The sequence below is a fragment of the Plecotus auritus genome (assembly GCF_963455305.1).
Source record: "Plecotus auritus genome assembly, chromosome: 4".
Lineage (NCBI taxonomy): Eukaryota > Metazoa > Chordata > Mammalia > Chiroptera > Vespertilionidae > Plecotus > Plecotus auritus.
Window position 1 is genome coordinate 86,891,387 of NC_137775.1, and position 19,051 is coordinate 86,910,437.

The 19,051-nt window shown below is 41.6% G+C and overlaps 1 protein-coding gene across 1 annotated transcript; it reads right to left on the minus strand.

The window, feature by feature from the left end:
• Positions 1-3,542: 3,542 nt before the first annotated feature.
• LOC308246596 (histone-binding protein RBBP4-like) lies at positions 3,543-5,173 on the minus strand. The gene has a single exon (XM_080665009.1). It carries the CDS (start codon positions 5,162-5,164, stop codon positions 3,887-3,889), a length of 1,278 nt encoding a protein of 425 aa, XP_080521135.1. The 5' UTR covers positions 5,165-5,173; the 3' UTR covers positions 3,543-3,886.
• Positions 5,174-19,051: the final 13,878 nt, after the last annotated feature.

Below are 19,051 nucleotides of genomic sequence, written 5' to 3' on the forward strand. Positions count from 1 at the left end.
GGTCTGTACTCTAAAACCAGAGCATTATGTTGCTTTCCAGCATTCAGTTATCCTGCCTTCATTATTTTGCTGAAGCACACCTATTTGAGAGAGCATTGTGCAGAAATGTATGCTTTGTTCCCCCACCACCATGGCAAGTTAAATTTATCTTTGATAGTCTCACCCCACACGAAGGAACAATGGCCCTTTCAGAGTTGCACAGAAACAAATGGCCAAGCAGCTTGGATTCCTGGCAGAGCTTGTTTAAAGGGAGGCAGCACAACTTCACCCGAATTTGTCTGAAAAATTGCAAGAGAGAAATTATTTTTACACCATGGAGTACATTCAGCCTTGCTTTTCCTTTCAAGTTTTTCAGATGGGGGACTTAAGCAGCTGGGCTCCAGGCAAGATGGGCCTCGGGAGCTTGCCTGCAGGCATGTGGTTGCACAGGTGCAAAGACACAGCCCTGTGTTCCCAGAACAACTGAGATAGAGAAGTAATAGAGATAAGGAGAAGCTGCAGATAAACTGTTTCCTTTTTCTCTGTCAGTGGTGCAAGCAACTGGGTACAAAGTAAGCATGCCCCAGTTTTTAGCCCCTTTATTTTCCTTCATTTTATTTATCACAATTACTTTTCTTACTTATTTGCTAATTATCTGTCTTTCTCCTAGAGCGTGCATTTTTTCACAAGGATAATACCACCCCCAATAGGATAAAACGTGGTTCTTGGAAGGGGAAAAAAAATTCTTAGTTTTTTAATATATATAAACATAGACAGTACATAAACAGATACACAGTATGTCTGTGGTATTAACATTTCATGGTGGAGGTGGTTAGGTAAAAACACTCTAAAAAGTTTCATTGATGGAGGGGAATAACGAAAAAAGGTAGAAAAGGACTATTATAGGAGTTGAGCTTCAGAAGGACAAGACCTGCAGATGCTTGTAGATTGTAGCCCTAGTGTCTAGCGATGTGTAGCACAGAGAACAGGCATAAGAAGTATTTTGAGAAATCAACCCTTCATTTGCCTTAGTAATGACAGATCACGGTCCACATAGTGCTGTCATTCCTTTAAAGGAGGGGGAAGGAGAGTTGAAGAAAGGGAATTATGTAGAGGAAATTTTTTTCTGAAGGAAGCTTGGCAAGTGGAAGTAAAAATACATATGTAAATTATCAAGGTCACCACTCAGAAGCAAAGTTACCTTCTCTATTTTTCAGAAAGCTGCTCCGTTACAGTTAGCTAGTGTTGACATTTAGCTCTCTCTGTGAAATATGCCTAATATAAAAACTGGCACATAGCATGTACATCAGAATTTTCTTGTTATTCTCATGTTACTTACCCGATATTCTTCTTTAGGTATTGTTATATCTTCCGCATGAACTCAGACTTGAATCTGAGCAGCTCAAGGCCCTGACAGCCAAGGAGAGCTTGTGAGTGGGTGTAAAGTGTGGGAGAAGACAGGTTCGGTGGCTTTCAGTCATTTCATAGGATCCATTTGTGGCCAGACAGGCTCCATGTCTGACCTTCTGACAGACTAATATTGGGTTCCTTTTAGGCCAGACTTGAGACAGCTGAAAATCGTTAAGACAGTGGGCATTTCTTGTGGCCTCTTTCTATTTCCCCAGCCCAAGACTTCTTCCTGTGGCTTCCTCCCATGAAGGGTCACAACCTCAAATGGTTCTACAGAAAAAGAAGAAATGCCGTGGTCATGCTCTGGTGCTCACTGATTTCTCAACCTTATGCTTTAAGTACCATGGCCATTCGAGGAAACTTTGAATTACAAGGATCTTCAAGGGCATTTCACTCTGCACTGTGTTCTGTATACCTCGTTCTCCTCTTCTATATATCTCAAATGGCACAAGATTCCCATGTGTTGGTTTATGTAGACAGAAACACTCTTAATAGCACATTCGACCTAGATGGGATTTCTACCTATTGATCAGAAAAGTTTCCAGGTAAAGCAATAACAACTATAAGGAATAGAATGATTTCACAGATGTCTACAGATGAGGTATGAAAATATATCCCCATATTTCTCAATAAGATGATCTAAATGATCATAGAAATGATTAAAGAAGAATAACTGGTTTTGGAGCATAGAAAAATGTGTTCCACTGGAAAAAGAAGGAGATTTGACTACAAGAAGTTTATAGAATCACAACAGAGGGGGGTTATTATCCTTTAAGAAGGGTCCACGTTTTCTTTGAGATTCTTGTAGAAGGAAAAGATGATGGACTCAGGGAAATATTGAGGTGGAAAGTTAGCTAGAGTTTCCATGACAGGTGTCTCTTGATCTGTCTCAAAAGGAACATTCTCAAGGTCTGGCCTCAGCAGAGCCTGTATCCAAAATTATGTTTTGAGTGCAAGTGAATGCTCCCACAGATTTACTATTTCATTCTGTCGTGTGTCATCCATTTGTGAAATCAGCAAGCCCCTATGAGAGTGATGGTCAGGGCTGGCAGGTTGCCCCCAGTCAATGGAGATCTTAGTCGTCCTAACACTACAGAAGCCATCCTCCCTGAGGAGGGTAAGAGAGGTCACCCACTTTAAGTGAGGGTAGTGAAGAGGAACTGAGAACTTTGAGATAGCTCTTGTGGGAAGTACATATGAAAGTTCATGTGCCTGGAAAAAGTGTTTTTGATGTTCAGTAATCAAAAGGAGAAGGAGCCCCAGCTGATTTGACTCAGTGGCTACAGCATTGGCCCATGGACTGAAGGGTCATTGGTTCGATTCTGGCCAAGGCATGCCCCTACCTCGGTTGCAAGCTCAATCCCCAGCCCTGGATGGGGCATGTGCCAGAGGCAACTAATCAATGTGTCTCTCTCACATTGATGTTCCTCTTTCTCTGTCTCTCCCCCTTCCTTTTATTCTCTCTAAAAATCAATGGAAAAAATATTCTTGGGTGAGGATTGATAAAAACAAAACAAAACAAAAAAACAAGGGGAGAAAACATGCTTAATCATGTTACTTAAAAAAAAAAAGAACATTTACACTGACTTTTTTTTTTTTTATGTAGAAAAGCAATTTATTTCATTATAAGCACTTGCACAGTTAGTCATAGAGAGTAACAGGCCTGTAAGTGAAACAGGTCACCCAAAACAGAGATGGTATCAAACTAGTGGTCAAGGACTAACTCCTAAAAAAAAGCAACTTTTATCCAGGATTAATTTAATTTTAAAAACAAATACAAGCTATAGATTCACTCTTCTCAACTTAGCTGGACAGTCTACCTGTGGTATAACTGTCAGGTAAAAACATACATCTTTACAACTTGGTGGTCCCAAGTTTTTTTAAAAAAAACATTTCATAGAAAGGAAAGAAATAATATGAAATCAGCTCAAGAAATACACTAACAGGCAAAAATATATGGAAAACAGGAACACGTACTTTTGACTTAAGAAATTGAGAGGAGACTAGTCTACGTAGGAAATGTGCATCCTGGAAAAGTTGGGTGTGAAGATTTTAGAGTAGGAATTTATGACTCGAATCTCCCCTAATTCCTGAGTAAAAACATCTTGCAGTACTTACACTTCATGGTTCACACACCTACCTCTCTTGGCTCTATTCCTTATTTACTTCTAGCCTTTACTTAAATGAGCCTGAAAAACGTGGGGATATGGCATACAGAGAAAAATAACCACACACAATATTCCCCTTTCAGTGGTTACTTTAGATCTTTGATACTAGAAAATTCCTGAAAAAAATTTAAATATAAGTCTGTGGCTTTGCTGAATCAAGCCCCTCAGTTAATATTTAGAAAACCCCTTGGTTTGGGTTAATAGCATTGTTGATGGTACCTATTATAGAGGGATAGCTGAACAAAATCTGTGTCTCAAAGCCAGTGTTAAATCACTATCAGGGTTGAGAGGGAAAAAAGGGCAGTCTAAAATTACAAGTGCAGATGAATCTAAGACCCCTGTCCTTCTGGATCCACACTTCCTTCAGGGTCTTCATCATTATAAATATTCTCTGCCATCTGCCACACTTGCATGACATTGTCTTCTGACACAGAACAGATCACCCAAGGTTCATTGGGATTCCAAGAGAAATCAGATATCTTAGCAGTGTGACCACCATGAATAAACAACAACTCTGGTGGCCCATCTTCTGCATCTTCAGGGGATTGTGCCTCTCCAATTTTACTTAAATCCCAGTCATTCAGTCTGCGATCAGTACCACTGGAAGCCAAAATAGTCTCGTTGTGAGGTGACCACTGAACCTGGAATATTTCATCCTTATGTGATTCAAAGGAATGCAACTTAAGTTTCAGATTTCTCAGATCCCACAAGGCAACAGTCTTATCAGCTGATCCTGTGGCAAGAATGAATTCACTATAAGGATTAAAAGAAAGGCAGTTCACTTCAGCAGTGTGAGCATCAACTGAGTGGCTTGGTTTGGAAGTATTGTTTGAACGAGTATCCCAGATCATAAGTTTCTGATCATCAGCAACGGACCCAAACAGAGACTCGTGGAGCAGATGCCAGGAAACATCCTCTACTACTGCTGTATGTCCTGTAAAGATGGTCTTCGCATCCACAACTTTTCCTTCCTTTGGAACAGCACTGATGTCCCATAGGCAGATGGTATGGTCATCTGAAGCACTAAGTAAATGCCCACTCAGATTTGGGTTCCAAGAAAGCCCATAGCCTTCCTTCTGATGTCCACGGAGACGCAAGTCTGGGTTGCACTCGCCAGAAGGATCTGGTTTAGAAGGATGTTTTGTAGAGTCACAAACAAGAACATCACTTGATGGAGTCTTTGTTGCAATGATGCATGGGTTCTGTGGCATATAACGTGCCCTGTTTACTTTCCCTTCATGGTTGATCTTGATTTCTATTTCAATTTTTCCACTAACAGAGCCAAAACCTCCAAATTCTCCTTTCTCACTGTCGTAGTGTGAAGCATCAAACTGAGCATCATCATTAGGGAGTTGCACACTGGCTATCACAAGGTGGTTTTGTTCATCCGATGTGTGTGTCCCCAGGACAAGTCGATGAATGATGAAATCTTTCCCTTCTGGTCTGGTTACATCTGGAAGCCACTGTGCAGTTAGGCTGGGCCACTCCAGAGCATGGGTCATCACCAAATTGTAAAGAAAAGGGGTGTTCTTTTTCCATATTTTGTACTCTTCGTTGATCACGCGTTCTTCTACTGCGTCATCAAAGGCTGCTTCCTTGTCGGCCATGGCGTGCAGGAAAGCCAGGGGGATCCCGAGGTCTACCGTTTTGCGGGAGGGGAGGGGCGGGGAAGCTACGGAACGCTCGCTCTCCACGCGCGGCCTCTATTGTTTCCTGCTGTCCCTGCGTGAGGGCTGCTTCCTACACTGACATTTTTTAAATTTAGAGATTTCAAACAACCAGAATAGGTTTATTAAAGAAAGAGTGAAATTATGAAAGTACAGTAGAGGATCTCTTAGACCTCCACTGACCCAACTCTCTGGGCCAGCCAAACCTCTCCATTCTCACTGTGACATTCTGGCAGATGCCCATGGCATACTGTCATGCAAATTGCTTATGGCTAATTCACTACTTTCTACTCCCATCCGCTGAATTGTCTGTGTTAAGAGTATTTGTTACGGTAATGACATATTAAAAATGGACTTTTTAAGTGTACAGTTGTATGAATTTTGACATATTGTACAGATTAGTATAACCACCACCATAATTAAGATACAGAAAAGTTTCATTATCCCCCAAAAGTTCCCCATGCTATTCTTTCATAGTTATACCACCTCCCATCCCTCTACTGGCAATCGCTGATCTATCCCTCAACTGTATAGTTTTATCCTTTTGAGAATGGTATAAATGTGTTTGTATAGTCCATAAGCTTTTAAAACTTGCTTTTTTTTTTTCATCCAGCATACTGCTTTTGAGATTCATCCAAATTGCTGCATGTTTCAATAGTTTATTCCTTTATGTTGCTGTATTATTTTATTTTGTGGATGTACCATAGCTTGTTGAGACATTCACTCATTGAAGGACATTTGGGTTGTTTTCAGTTTGTGGCTATTAGGAATAGACCTACTAAAAACACTCATGTTCAGCCTTGGCCTGTGTTGCTAAGTGGTTAGAGCAATGACTGATAAGGGTAGCAGGTTCAATTCCAGTCAAGGGCACGTACCTGGGTTGCAGGTTGGGGAATGTGTGGGAGGCAATCAATCCAGCTGAGGCAACCAATCTAGGTGTCTCTCTCACCCTCCCTCCCTTCCACTCTTTCTAAAAAAAATCAATGGAAAGAAATATCCTCTGATGAGGATTAACTAAACAAAATATTCATGTACAGATTGTTTTTTAAAAATTGATTTGAAAAGAGAGAGAGAAGGGGGGTGGAGAGAGAGATATATCAATTTTTCCCCATGTTTTTATGTAATCATTTGGTTGCTTCTTCAATGTGCCCTAACTGGGGATCTAACCTGCAACTTTGATATACTGGACGATTCTCTAACCAACTGAGCTACTTGGCCAGGGCCCTGGGTTTTTGTTGTATACATTTGAGCACATCCCCTAACTTATATAGGAGCTAAAGGGTTAAAAGGAACTGTGAGACCATGTGTGAGAGGGCAGAAATGGCACCAAAAGATATGAAGAACAGAAATTGAAGGGTGCTGTATTTTGAGATAGGGGGTAGACTTGGAGTACACCTTGAGATTCCAGAACACAAGCCTCACATTGTATACACAACAGGGGAGAAAGGTGAAAACAATGGCCTAAAGAAGTAACTTCAATCTCCAGGCTTAGAACAGCAGACCTGAACCTGAAGTGCTAATTGGCCATTCCTTGGGATTCTGGGAGGGATTACACTGGGAAGACTGATATAGTGGTGGTGGGGAGTGTGTGTTGGGGGGAAAATGGCCCCTCTTTTCCCTCCTACTTCTTCGGACTGGTCTAATAATCAAAATGACATGTGACAGATTAACCAGAGAAAAGAACCAAATTTAATGACATATGTGCATATGCAGGTTCCATAAGAATATGGGGCCCCTGGGACAAGTCAGGCAGTTAAGGTTTATAAGCCGTGTTGAGCTAAGAAGGAAAGGACATTGTGGTTTGGACTTCAAAGGGGAGCAAGGTTATAAACTTGGAGCTGGAAAACCAAATGTTCGGTAAACAAATGTTTGCTGAGCCAGCTCTAACAGTGGGACCCAGAGGGCTTTGATCGAAGGGGCCTTGCTAAGTCTTCCCCGTCTATCACAGAGTAGTTCACATTCAAGCCCAGTGACTTCTGATGGCAGCACCCTTCCCGGAGAAGGTCCGCTAACAAATTCTTCAAGGCAGTTAGGGGAAAGGTCAAAGGTTTCTCCTGCATCTTCCATTTCTTAAAAGTAACCAGCTTAACATAACCAATATACCCCAAAAGGCATATGTGGGGGCAGCAAACTCTGCTCCCCCTCGGTGGCATGGTGCATCGGTTAAGCCAATGTGCAGCGAGATGACAAGAATGGAGTTGGAAAAGGAGGGTACTTACATCCCTGGAATACATCCCACGTGGTCATGGTGGATGATCTTTTTAATATATTGCTGGATCTGATTTGCTAATATTTTGCTGAGGATTTTAGTATCTATGTTCACCAGGGATATTGGCCTGTAATTCTCTCTCTTTTTTTTGTCTTGTCTTTATCTGGTTTTGGAATTAGGATAATGCTGGCCTCGTAAAAAGAGCTTGGAAGTGTTGGAAAGGGAGGGTACTTATTTGGAGCTCATCATCATAGTAGTGACATTTATATGTAATTATATAATATCCAGCACAAAGAATGTTATATCATAGCCACTCCATACTTCCTATATGAGTACCTGAATGAGAGTTACTAAGATACCAAATATGGAAAGGCAAAGTTATTATCTCTTTTAAATTGAATTGCCTGTTATTCTTTGCATGCTCTCACTATGGAGGAGCCATAACACATACCATTGTTCTGCCCCAGAGGGCTCATCCTTCTCCCACCAAACCATGTCCTTCCCTCACTTGAAAACTCATTCTGCTCCAGAAAAAGTGTTCTTCCTCACCACAACCTGTCTCAGTTACTCAATAACCACACACAGCCACATAGTATTGATTCTGTATAATGTCAATACTATGCTTTGTGTGAATTTCAAAAGTTCAGAGAAAACAAAAGTATGTATCTCTATTTTTTTCTATAAGATTGAAAGCTGCCCAGAAGAGATATGTATCTTTTATTTCCATCCTATTTCCTCATACTCCTGCCTTTGAGAGCTGTAGCTATTTTTTACTCAGTAAACATTTTAGACTGACTCATGCTGGGGCATAGTTCTTGCATTTTCATTTAACAGGAAATAGAAATGACCAGCCGGATACAGTTCACTAGTCACTAAATAAAGGAGAATAATTATCTGAGCAGCGTATTTCCTAATAAAAACAGAACCTTCCACTTGGAATCTATTGCACATTTGGACTGTAACTGACCCTTTCAGAAGGCCAAAGAAAGACATTTTTAAAAAAATATATATTTTTATTGATTTCAGAGAGGAACAGAGAGGGAAAGAGAGATAGAAACATCAATGATGAGAGAGAATCATTGATCAGCTGCCTCCTGCACCCCCTATATTGGGGATCAAGCCTGCAACCTGGGCATATGCCCTTGACTGGAATTGAACGTGGGACCCTTCAGTCCACAGGCTGATGCTCTATTCACTGAACCAAACCAGGTAGGGCCAATCTATCCACTGAGCCAAACTGGCTAGGGCCAAAGAAAGACATTTAACTTCTGGGCCTGGGTTCTGTTTTATTTTATAATAAATGAGCTGTCCCACCAACTACTTAATGTAAAGCAATTCCTAACTAACCTTGGTAAGAAGGTTGGGAGGTGAGAAATTAAGAGCTTTTCTGAAGTCCTGGATGGTGTTGTTCAGTGGTTAGAGCATTGGCCCGTGCACTGAAGAGTCTCGGGTTTGATTCCCGATCAAAGGCATGTACCTGGGTTTCGGGTTCCCTCCCGGCCCAGGTCAGGGTACATGTGAGAGGCAATCAATCAATGTGTGTCTCCCATGTTGATGTTTCTCTCCAGCCCCCCCACCACAACTATCTCTAAAAATCAATGCTAAAAATATCCTCTGGAGAGGATTAAAAAAAAACAAAAAAAGCTCTTTTGAAAGGGAGAAATCTCATTAGGAGCAAATATGTAAAATAAATCTCTAAAGGTATATCCCATTCAGTGGCTGTAAGGTCTTAAAATATGACAGAGAGTTAAAATAAGCATTCACAGAGCTCAAATGACCTTAAGGTCATTTAGCCCAGCTCCCTTATGTGACAAATGAGGAAATATTATACCTCGAAAAGTTTTGCTTCCCTTTCCATGATGAAGTTAGGTAAGGTGCACATTCAGTTCTCAAAATGAGTTTATAAGTAGTTCAGGGAACTTGTCTCTAATATGTTCTTCAGGCACACGCTGGAGATAGTGTTCTTGGTGAAACCGAGCTACATGTAGCGAGGTCTTTCAACAATGAATCTTTGTACAGAACACATGATACATGGACTTTCATCAGACCCAAAGCCACCTTGCAGTAAGTTCCAGTGTAGTTTAATAGCATTAACAATAAGGATTTTTCCCAGGCTGCCACTGTGTAAACATGAAGAGAAAACAATGTGCAAAGCCGATCAGGCCCAGCTATCAAATGCAAAGAAATGCCCATCAGCAGATGAGTGGCACGTCTACACAATGGAATACTACGCCGCTATAAAAAGGAAGGAACTTTTACCATTTGCAACAGCATGGATGGAACTGGAGAGCATTATGCTAAGCGAAATAAGCCAGTCGGAGAAAGATAAATATCACATGATCCCACCAATATGTGGGATATAATGATCAACATAATTTGATGAACAAGAATAGACCCAGAGACAAATGTCAGGGGAGGGGGGTGGTTAGAAAGCAACCAAAGGACTTGTATGCATGCATATTAGCTTAACCAATGGACACAGACACTGGGGTGGTGGGGGCTGGAGGGGGAGGGTCAAGTGGGGAAAAAAGAGACATATGTAAAACTTTAGACAATAAATAAATTTAAATAAATGCAAAGAAATGCCATATGAATGACAGTGATGTTACATTTTGGGGGGGATGAGGGAGAGAATAACCAGCAGTGGAGAATAGTAAATGCCCCTTGAATGGAGTGTGTGGTTTTATTGTACTGTGGGTAATGAATTACCTTGATTAGTATGTGCTAAGAAGCAAGATGAAGGAGGAAAACATATTCCAGTTTTAGTCCTGTATAATTGATTATTTGTATAATTTCATTGATTTTTTTACCTTCACATACACTTTTTTCCCCTTTAATTTAAATACCTCTTAGAACTGAGATAGTAATACCAAACTAAGGGTAAGAATCAGTAAAAGTAGTTGCTAAGTGTATAAACATATATTTAAATTGACAGGCAATGAACTCAATGGAGGAAGCAATTTTAAAATAATGATAAATAATGCATATGCTTTGCTTTTAATATAATTTTATTATATATGTTATTTTACTCATTCAAATGAACATTATAATGCATTTTATTCCTTGAGCACAAGTTCAGTTGTGCCACCTAGAGACGGTTCAGAAATAAAATGGTAAAGGGCTGTTCTCACCAGGGCCAAATGGCTACGGAAATATCAGAGTAAGCAGGTTTCTGCACATAAATAATAGCGCATTAGTTATGCATGCCAGCTTCCAGTATGTCAATTCCTTACCAAATAGCTTACATTTTGCAATTCAGCTGAACAGGTTGAAAGAGACTCTAAATTAGAGCTTAGCTACATCTTTTCTACGACAGAATGGGTGGACTGCTGGAGCGCAGGGCCTGCCTTCGGGCTTCCTGGTGGTTCGGCTTTCTTGGCAAATACATCTGATCCTTCCCACCGAGAAAGATTTGTTTTCAGGAGGGCAAGCCCAAGGGCCAATGTAGTGAAAAATGCCTGCTTTATTCAAGATAATTTCCAGAGGTGGAGATAAATTGGGTGGGTGTGAACATATTTGCCCTGGATTCCATTCCAGCCAGATGACTCAGAATTCATAAGGTTGGTGTCTCAGCCACACACAAGTGATTTCCAGGGGATTCTAAATATTTTAATCCCGATGTTCTGATTAATTGAGCATCGGATATCATACCTGGAAGCTACGCTGCTTCCTACCTGCCCTCCAGCTTCGGAGCTGGTGGAGAGTGGAGGTGGAGAAGGAGAGGTCAAGAATCTTACCTGCTTGCTCTTTAACAGGACAGAGCAAAGCAGACAAAATACGAAGGACAAAAATGAGGGCTGGAGGCAAGGATGCATTTGTTTTTTCAGCTTGTTGATAAAATATTTGCAAAGATCAAAAGCAGGAGATACTGAAGCTGAGCTGTACTGTACAAAGCTTCGAGCCAAATGCAGCTAACAGAGTATAAAATTTTGGTAACATAGTTGAGCATACTATACTAAGTACCATAGCTAATACATATGTGTTGGTTTATTTTTGTTCTGTCTTTTATCCAATTTGGGCATAGGATCTCTAAGGGAAGCTTATTATTGTTTAAAAATAGTGTGATTCCTAATTGTACAATCATTTGGGCCATTTCTTGGGAAAGATGAAGAAAGCTGAAGTTATCCAGTTCTGGAAAATGAGAAGAAATTAAGTTTGCTTTTTACTAGTAATTGCCTCCTTCCTTTCCCTCCTCCGCCCCCCCCCACCCCCCCACTTGCTGTGGTTCTGGGAAGGGAGAGTCGTGTGATCTAACTGTAAATGATTGGGATTTGATAAGCTGGGTAATGATTACCCACTGGGAAGGAGGGTTTGCCAGGCTTATTCAGACCCAAACTATTTCAGTTTAAGAAACAATAACAGCCAAAGTGCTTTCAAAGACCCTGATAATTGGGGGGATTTCCTCTTCTTTAATTGGATGCAAAGCCTAATAATACTTAATGTAGAAAAGACACTTAAAAAGTGAATTGCCTTCATGTACCTGTCCCTTTATTTCCTTTGCAGGAAACGTTATTGTTCTTAACTTTTAGAACGGAGAGAATGGCTAATGAGGAGACAACTTCAGTTAAACTAAATATGTGCAGTTCTAAAATGTTTATTTTTGACCTTCTACTTATTTTTTTAAAATTGTTATCTCCCTCTTCTTAGTGATTTGTTGTAATACACATTTTTCATAAGGTACCTTAGGCTTAGAAAACATATTTTAGTATTTCCTATTAATGCAGAAAGGCAGTTTTCTAAGCTTTTTGTTCCCTTCTTTAGGATTTAAAAAATCAAACTAGTTTTGTAAAGCTCTTTTCCCAAAGTTCTAAAAAATTAAATGTGTTTTATAGTGTTTTGTTTTTCACAAGACGTAGGAATGATTTGAAGTTTAAAATAAGGTGGTTTGGGGGGAATCCAAGGTGTCAGAGGAGTAGGTGGACGTTACTCTCACCTTCTCCTAGGACCAACTCATAATTACAACTAAGTTATAGCAGAATCAACCGGAATAACCAGCTGAAGATGAGCTGAACAGAAGCATTACCATTAAGAACATATGGAAGAAGCCATGTCAAGACTGGCAGGAACGGTGGAGATGAGAAAAAGGCTGGCCTAGCACTCACATGTGGTTATTGAGGGTCTGGAGGGATATCTCAGCTGCAAAGGTTCCCCGTGAGGAGCCTGGGGTTTCAACCCCCTGCTGGGCTCCCCAGCCGGCAACACCAGCCCCAGGAAGAGGAGCTCACATACCATCTGGCTGTGAAAATCAGCGGGGATCCTGCCCACCAGGGAGAGAGAGGAGTCTGCCAGAGACCCGGGTGCTCTCCTAAAGGGCCAGCACAGAAAATTGTGTTCCCGGGCACTCACCCAAAAGGACAGTGGCTCAGAACAGACTGGAGTCATACAGGGAGAGATTGGGTTGCATGGCTTCAAGAGAGGCCTAGAGGGACAGCCACCATTGCCCCTGTGCTGAGTCCCTCTCCCAAGCTGCCCACAGATGGCCATCTTCCTGGGTTCAAGCACTCGCCTCTATATTGAGTCGGCCTCAGAGATCCACAGACCCCATCCCACACTCTGTGACTGGCTCTGCCAAGCTTGTGATCTGTCGAGGAATCAACTAGCCATGGGAAGCCTGGGCAGTCTTTTTTGTTGTGGTTAATCTTCACCTGAGGATATTTTTTCCATTGATGTTTAGAAAGAGTGGAAGTGAGCGGGAGAGAGAAAACATAGGTGTGAGAGAGACAAATGGATTGGTTGCTTCCCACATGCACCCTAACCAGGGCCCTTGATTGGGAATTGAACCCGAGACAACTTTGATTTTTGGGCCAGTGCTCTAACCACTGAGCACCCGGCCAGGGCCCATTGCAGCCTTTCTTGGAAGGCTCTTGATGAGGACCAGGCAGACTCAGGGAGTGACAAAGATGCACAGGGAGAGACTGAGTTGTGTGGCTCTAGAGCAAGGGCCATTCTCCCCGCCCCCCACCCCACTCTGTGCACCCCAACTGGGCACCACGGTGGCTGTGTAGCACCATCCCTCCTCATGGCCACATCTCAGTCTGTTTTAGCCTAATGAATACTACTGGCCTCACCTTGATGACTCCCTAGGGCCCCTCTCCACCACAAAGGTCTGTAGGCACCAGGAGGATGGCGCTGGCCTTGGGGCACCCTGAGACTTCTCCCGAGAGGCTGTAGACCCAGCACTAGAGCTGGATTTGAATCATATCAACCCTGTGAACACCACTCACCCATACCTGGCGACTCCCTGAGAAACTACCTCACACACTGGCATAACACCAGGGACTCTTCCAGTGGTTTTGTTGGTAGCCTGAAGTATTCTATTTGGGATAAAATTGGGTACATTTGTGTATGTAATGGGATGAAACAGGTTCTGTCTGGATGCTTCTATTGATCTCAAGCTATTGTTAAGCTTTCTTTCAACTGGGAATGGATGTCATCTAATTTGGCTTCTTTTTATCTTTTATAAAGTATGTCCTTATTTCTTAAATATCACAATCAATTTGCCCATCTAAAGTCAGGAAAGAGACATTGAAGTTAACCACTCATTTGTGTGTCAGTCAGATCCCAGCCAGTGGGTCTTAGTGGTTGAGCATTGATCTATGAACCAAGGAGGTTACAGTTCGATTCCCAGTCAGGGCACATGCCCAGGTTGTGGGCTCGATCCCCAGTGGGGGGCATGTAGGAGGCAGCCGATCAATAATTTTTCTCTCATCATTGATGTTTCTATCGCTCTCTCTCTCTTTCCCTTCCTCTCTGAAAACAATAAAAATGTTAAACAAACAAACAAGCAAACAAACAAAAAACCTAGAGTTCAGAATTATCATTCTGTGTCGCCCATTGAATTAGTTCTCTTACAATTATGGGCAATTGGCCAGAAATCCACAATGTAAACAGAATTTAGGAGGACTATTAAAGATAATAAATGGTCCTCCCTCTCCTTAAGTAAAACTATTCACATTAATTCATAATAATTGAGGCTTATTTTAAAAATTATTTACCACATTATTTATCAAAAAATTAAGTTAGACCCTTACCTTATACCACATAAAAAAAATCCAGTGAAATAACTCCCTGGCTAAATAGCTCAGTTGGTTAGAGGATTGTCTCGATAGGCCAAGGTTGTAGGTTTGGTCTCTGGTCAGGGCACATATGCGTCAACCAGTGAATGCATAGGTAAGTGGAACAACAAATTGATGTTTCTCTCTCTCTCCTTTCCTTTCTTTCTCTAAAAAAATCTTTTTAAAAAACTCTTAAATATGTACTTTTAAGAACTTACCTAAAAATTAATCAAAGACCTAAACATAAGACTTAAAACTATAACACTATGTTTTTTATTACATCCAACTCCTGTGTTTCCCCGAAAATAAAACATCCTCCGAAAATAAGACCTACTTACAGGTTTCCTTCTGAGTGAAATATAAGGCATCCCCCCGAAAATAAGGCCCCCAGACTCTGTCTCAGAATGAAAATTAATTTACCGTAAACTAGTCTCTAGGGCCGCCCCGACTGGCGTCTAGCAACCAGTGACGTTATGTGGAGTCCTGACGTCACTGCTGTGTGGAGGCGGAGCGGAGGTCGGAGTGAGCAGTGAGCGCAGGGCGGGAGAGAGGAGGAGACTTTCGCAGATGCGTGTAAAAGAACAGGAGGATTAGAGCAGACGGGATGCGGTGAAGGTGGTGAGTGCTGGTCTGTCTCTGGTGACACTACCTGATGCTCGCGGCCGCCTTCATGATGACTGAAGGTTCTCAGTCAGTGGCAGACCCTGCTCCAGATCCAGGCCCCAGCAAGCCCAGTGACAGTCCCCAGGCAGGCCCCAGGGGGTAAATGTCTGATAAAGGGGTAGGGGGGATGTCTGGTGAAGGTGTTCAGTGGCACAGGGGTGGGGGGAGGGGGATCACTTAAAATGACACAGGAGGATCAGAGAGGGCAATCAAAATGACACAGGAGGATCAAAGGGGGTTACTAAAATGGTAATCCCCCCTCTGATTCTCCTGTGCCATTTTGATTCCCCCCTCTGATCCCCCCTGTGTCATTTTGAGTGATCCCCCTACCCCCACCTTGATACCTCAATTCCTTTTTTTTTACCCCTAGAAATGAGCGCAAAAAGAAAAAGCTACTTCGTGGAGTACAAGAAAGGAATTGTGGAAGACTCTTGGGGCCAAAATCTTACTGCTTTCTGCAAAGAGAAGATGTTGAGTATCCGATTGGTCCGAAAATGGCGAGCAGAGTATGGTAACCTCATTGAACAAGTGGACAAGGGAAATGCTAAAAAGCGCAAGTGTGGATCAGGTCGGCAACCATTATTTTCCGAGCTGGAAGACCTGATCTGTGAATGGGTTGTTGACAGGAGAGCAAAGTCTTTGGTTGTGAATAGGGCTCAGATTCAAGAATTTGCCCTTGCAATGGCACCACAGTTTGACATAGCCCCCAAAGACTTCAAAGCATCACAACACTGGCTGGATAATTTCCTTCAGCGAAGTGAACTGTCTTTAAGAAGATCTACAACATTGTTTAGGTTGGAAGATACTCAAGTTATTAAGCGAGCACTTGCATTCAAGTCCTTTATTGATGATGCTGACTTCTCTAAATACAATCTTTCCAACATGATTGCTATGGATGAAACTGCAGTGTTTATGGGCCAATCATCTCAAACAACAATTGAACAGCGGGGCGCCTCCTTAGCGTACATTCCCTCCACTGCTTACGAAAGTGCACGTGTTTCCTGTATTTTGGCAGTTCATCTGGATGGCACTAAAATCCCACCTTTAATCATTTCTAAGGGCAAGAAGGAAAAGATTGAACGTGTTTTGGGCGTTTTTATTCTTGAAACTGAAAAAGCCTGGGCCACACAGGCAGTTATAAGGAAGTGGGTCGATTTAATGCTGCCGCTTGTTATGCGAGGGAGCCAAAGAGGTCTGCTAGTCTGGGATGCAGCCAGCACTCACTGCGCTAAAGACATGAAGACATTTCTTCACGAAAGAAAAATAGATCAGATAATGATTCCCGCAGGAATGACGGCCTATCTCCAGACTCTTGATATTGCAATAAACAAGCCATTCAAAGACAATTTGCGCATGGAAATTAATGACTACATTGAAAATAGAATGGAGAGAAATCAGCGTGGAAACTTTGTGAAACCTAAACTGCAAGAAGTTGTGACTTGGGTGAAGAATTTATGGGAGAAAATCACTGACAGTTGCATTGCAAATGCACTGTGAGCAGGCTACCTTGACAAGAAGTACTCATTTAAAGACAGTGCTATTGCTAAACATGAGAGATTTGGTCCACTGATTCTGAAAGAAATGGAGTCACAAGAAATTCACCAGGAAATTCAGGAATTGGATTGTTATGATGATGTTCCAGAAGATGATGACATGATTGTCATTGAATAAATGAGTAAATTCTTGATACTGTAGGATTCACAGTTTGTCTGGTTTGTGTTGACAACTACTGTACTACCGTATTTATACAGGTAATAAATTTCCTTTATTTTCATTTAACAATAAATGTGTACCATATTCTTCTTCATGGAAAAATAAGACATCCCCTGAAAATAAGACCTAGCATGTCTTTGGGGGCAAAAATTAATATAAGACACTGTCTTATTTTCAGGGAAACAGGGTAAAAAGCTTCTCTACAGCAAAAGAAACCATCAACAAAATGAAAAGGGAGCCAACTGTATGGGAGAACATACTCGCCAATAACACATCTGGTAGGGGATTGATCTCCAAAATATATAAAGAACTTATATAACTCAACACCAGGAAGACAAACAATCCAATTAAAAAATGGGCAAAGAACCTTATGAATAGATACTTCTCCAAAGAGGTCACAGAGATGGCCAGTAGATATATGAAAAAATGCTCAATATCACTAATAATCAGAGAGATACAAATTAAAAGCACAATGAGGCAGCACCTCACACCTGCCAGAATGGATAAATAAATAAATAAATAAGTAAACAAACAACAAGTACTGGAGAGGATGTGGAGAAAAAGGAACCCTGGTACATTGCTGGTGGGAATGCAGACTGGTGCAGCCACTGTGGAAAATGGTATGGAGTTTCCTCAAAAAATTAAACATGAATTGCCTTTGACCCAATGATAACACTTCTGGGAATACATCCTAAGAATCCCAAAACACCAATCAGAAAATATATATACACTTCTATCTTCATAGAAGCTAATTTACAATAACCAAGATCTGGAAACAGCCCAAGTGCCCATCAGCAGTTGAGTGGATAAAAAAGCTGTGGTATACCTCCTAGGCATGGCTCAGTGGTTGAGCATCAACCTATGAACCAGGAGGTCACAGTTCAATTCTGGGTTAGGTGACATACCCGGGTTGAGGGCTCAATCCCCAGTAAGGGGCTTGCAAGAGGCAGCTGATTGATTATTATCTCTCATAATTGATGTTTCTATCTCTCTCTCCTTCCTCTCTGAAATCAATAAAAAAATACATATATATAATTTTTAAAAAACTTGACTATAAAAAAGAAGAAACTCTTACCCTTTGCAATGCCATGAATGGACTTGGAGATTATTATGCTAAGTGAAATAAGACAGTCAGAGGAAGACAGATACCATATGATCTCACTAATATGGGGAATCTAATGAATAAAATAAACTGGCGAACAAAATAGGTCCAAAGACACGGAAGCATGGAACAGCCTGACAGGTCTCAGAAGGGAGGGGGACAGGAGGTACTGGATTAAAGAAGGTGAAGAGGTTAGCCAAAGAACATATATACATAGCCCACGGACACAGACAGCCGTGTGGGCAGGCCAGGGTGGGGCAAGGGCTGGGTGGAGGTGGGCAAAGGGGTGGTGGTGGAAATCTGTAATAGTGTCAACAATAACCAAAAAGAATATGTGGTTTACTTGGGAAACTAAGAAATATTAGTAAGTGGGGAAGAGAGGCAAGGAAGCTTGGCTGGCCTGGCTCAGTGGTTGAGCATTGACCTATGAACCAGAAGGTCATGGTTTGATTCCTGGTCAGGGAACGTGCCGGGTTGTGAGCTCGATCCCCAGCACAGGGTGTGTAAGAGGCAGCTGACAAAGATTCTCTCTCACCATTGATGTTTCTACCTCTCTCTCCCTTCCTCTCTGAAATAAATAAAAAATTATATTAAAAAAAGAGAGAGAGGCAAGGAAGAAAAAGCAATCCAGATGATTTGTGTTATCAATACAGTTACCACTATGAACAACTGAGACTTAATCCAGCTGGGGACTTGGGATCCAGTATAACACAAACTTCAGAGCCAACTCCCTGATGAAGTGAAGCAATGGAATATTGTTCTACCAGTTTCCATCAGTCATTTTTAAGGTCTGCTCCCTAGATGTCTATGTGAGCCAGGTGCAGCAGAGTGAGCTCCAGTGTCTAGATAAAGTCCTTGGGCAAAGGGACCCTAATGCTGGCAGCCAGACATAGTAAAGGCTGAGGCACTGACAGTATCTGCCTCAATGTATTTAATTCAGACTTTTATTACTAATTCAAACAGGATTACATTAATTCATTTGAATTGGAAGAGATTTCTTGATTAGGCAGATGTTTAATAACATACTTTAGGACTTACTGGATGGGAAGCATTTACCAGGCACCCCATCAGTCCCTGTAACTCTG

Bases quoted from the DNA above. Each gene is read 5' to 3' on its own strand.
- LOC308246596 (XM_080665009.1), bottom strand. From the start codon at position 5,164: ATGGCCGACAAGGAAGCAGCCTTTGATGACGCAGTAGAAGAACGCGTG.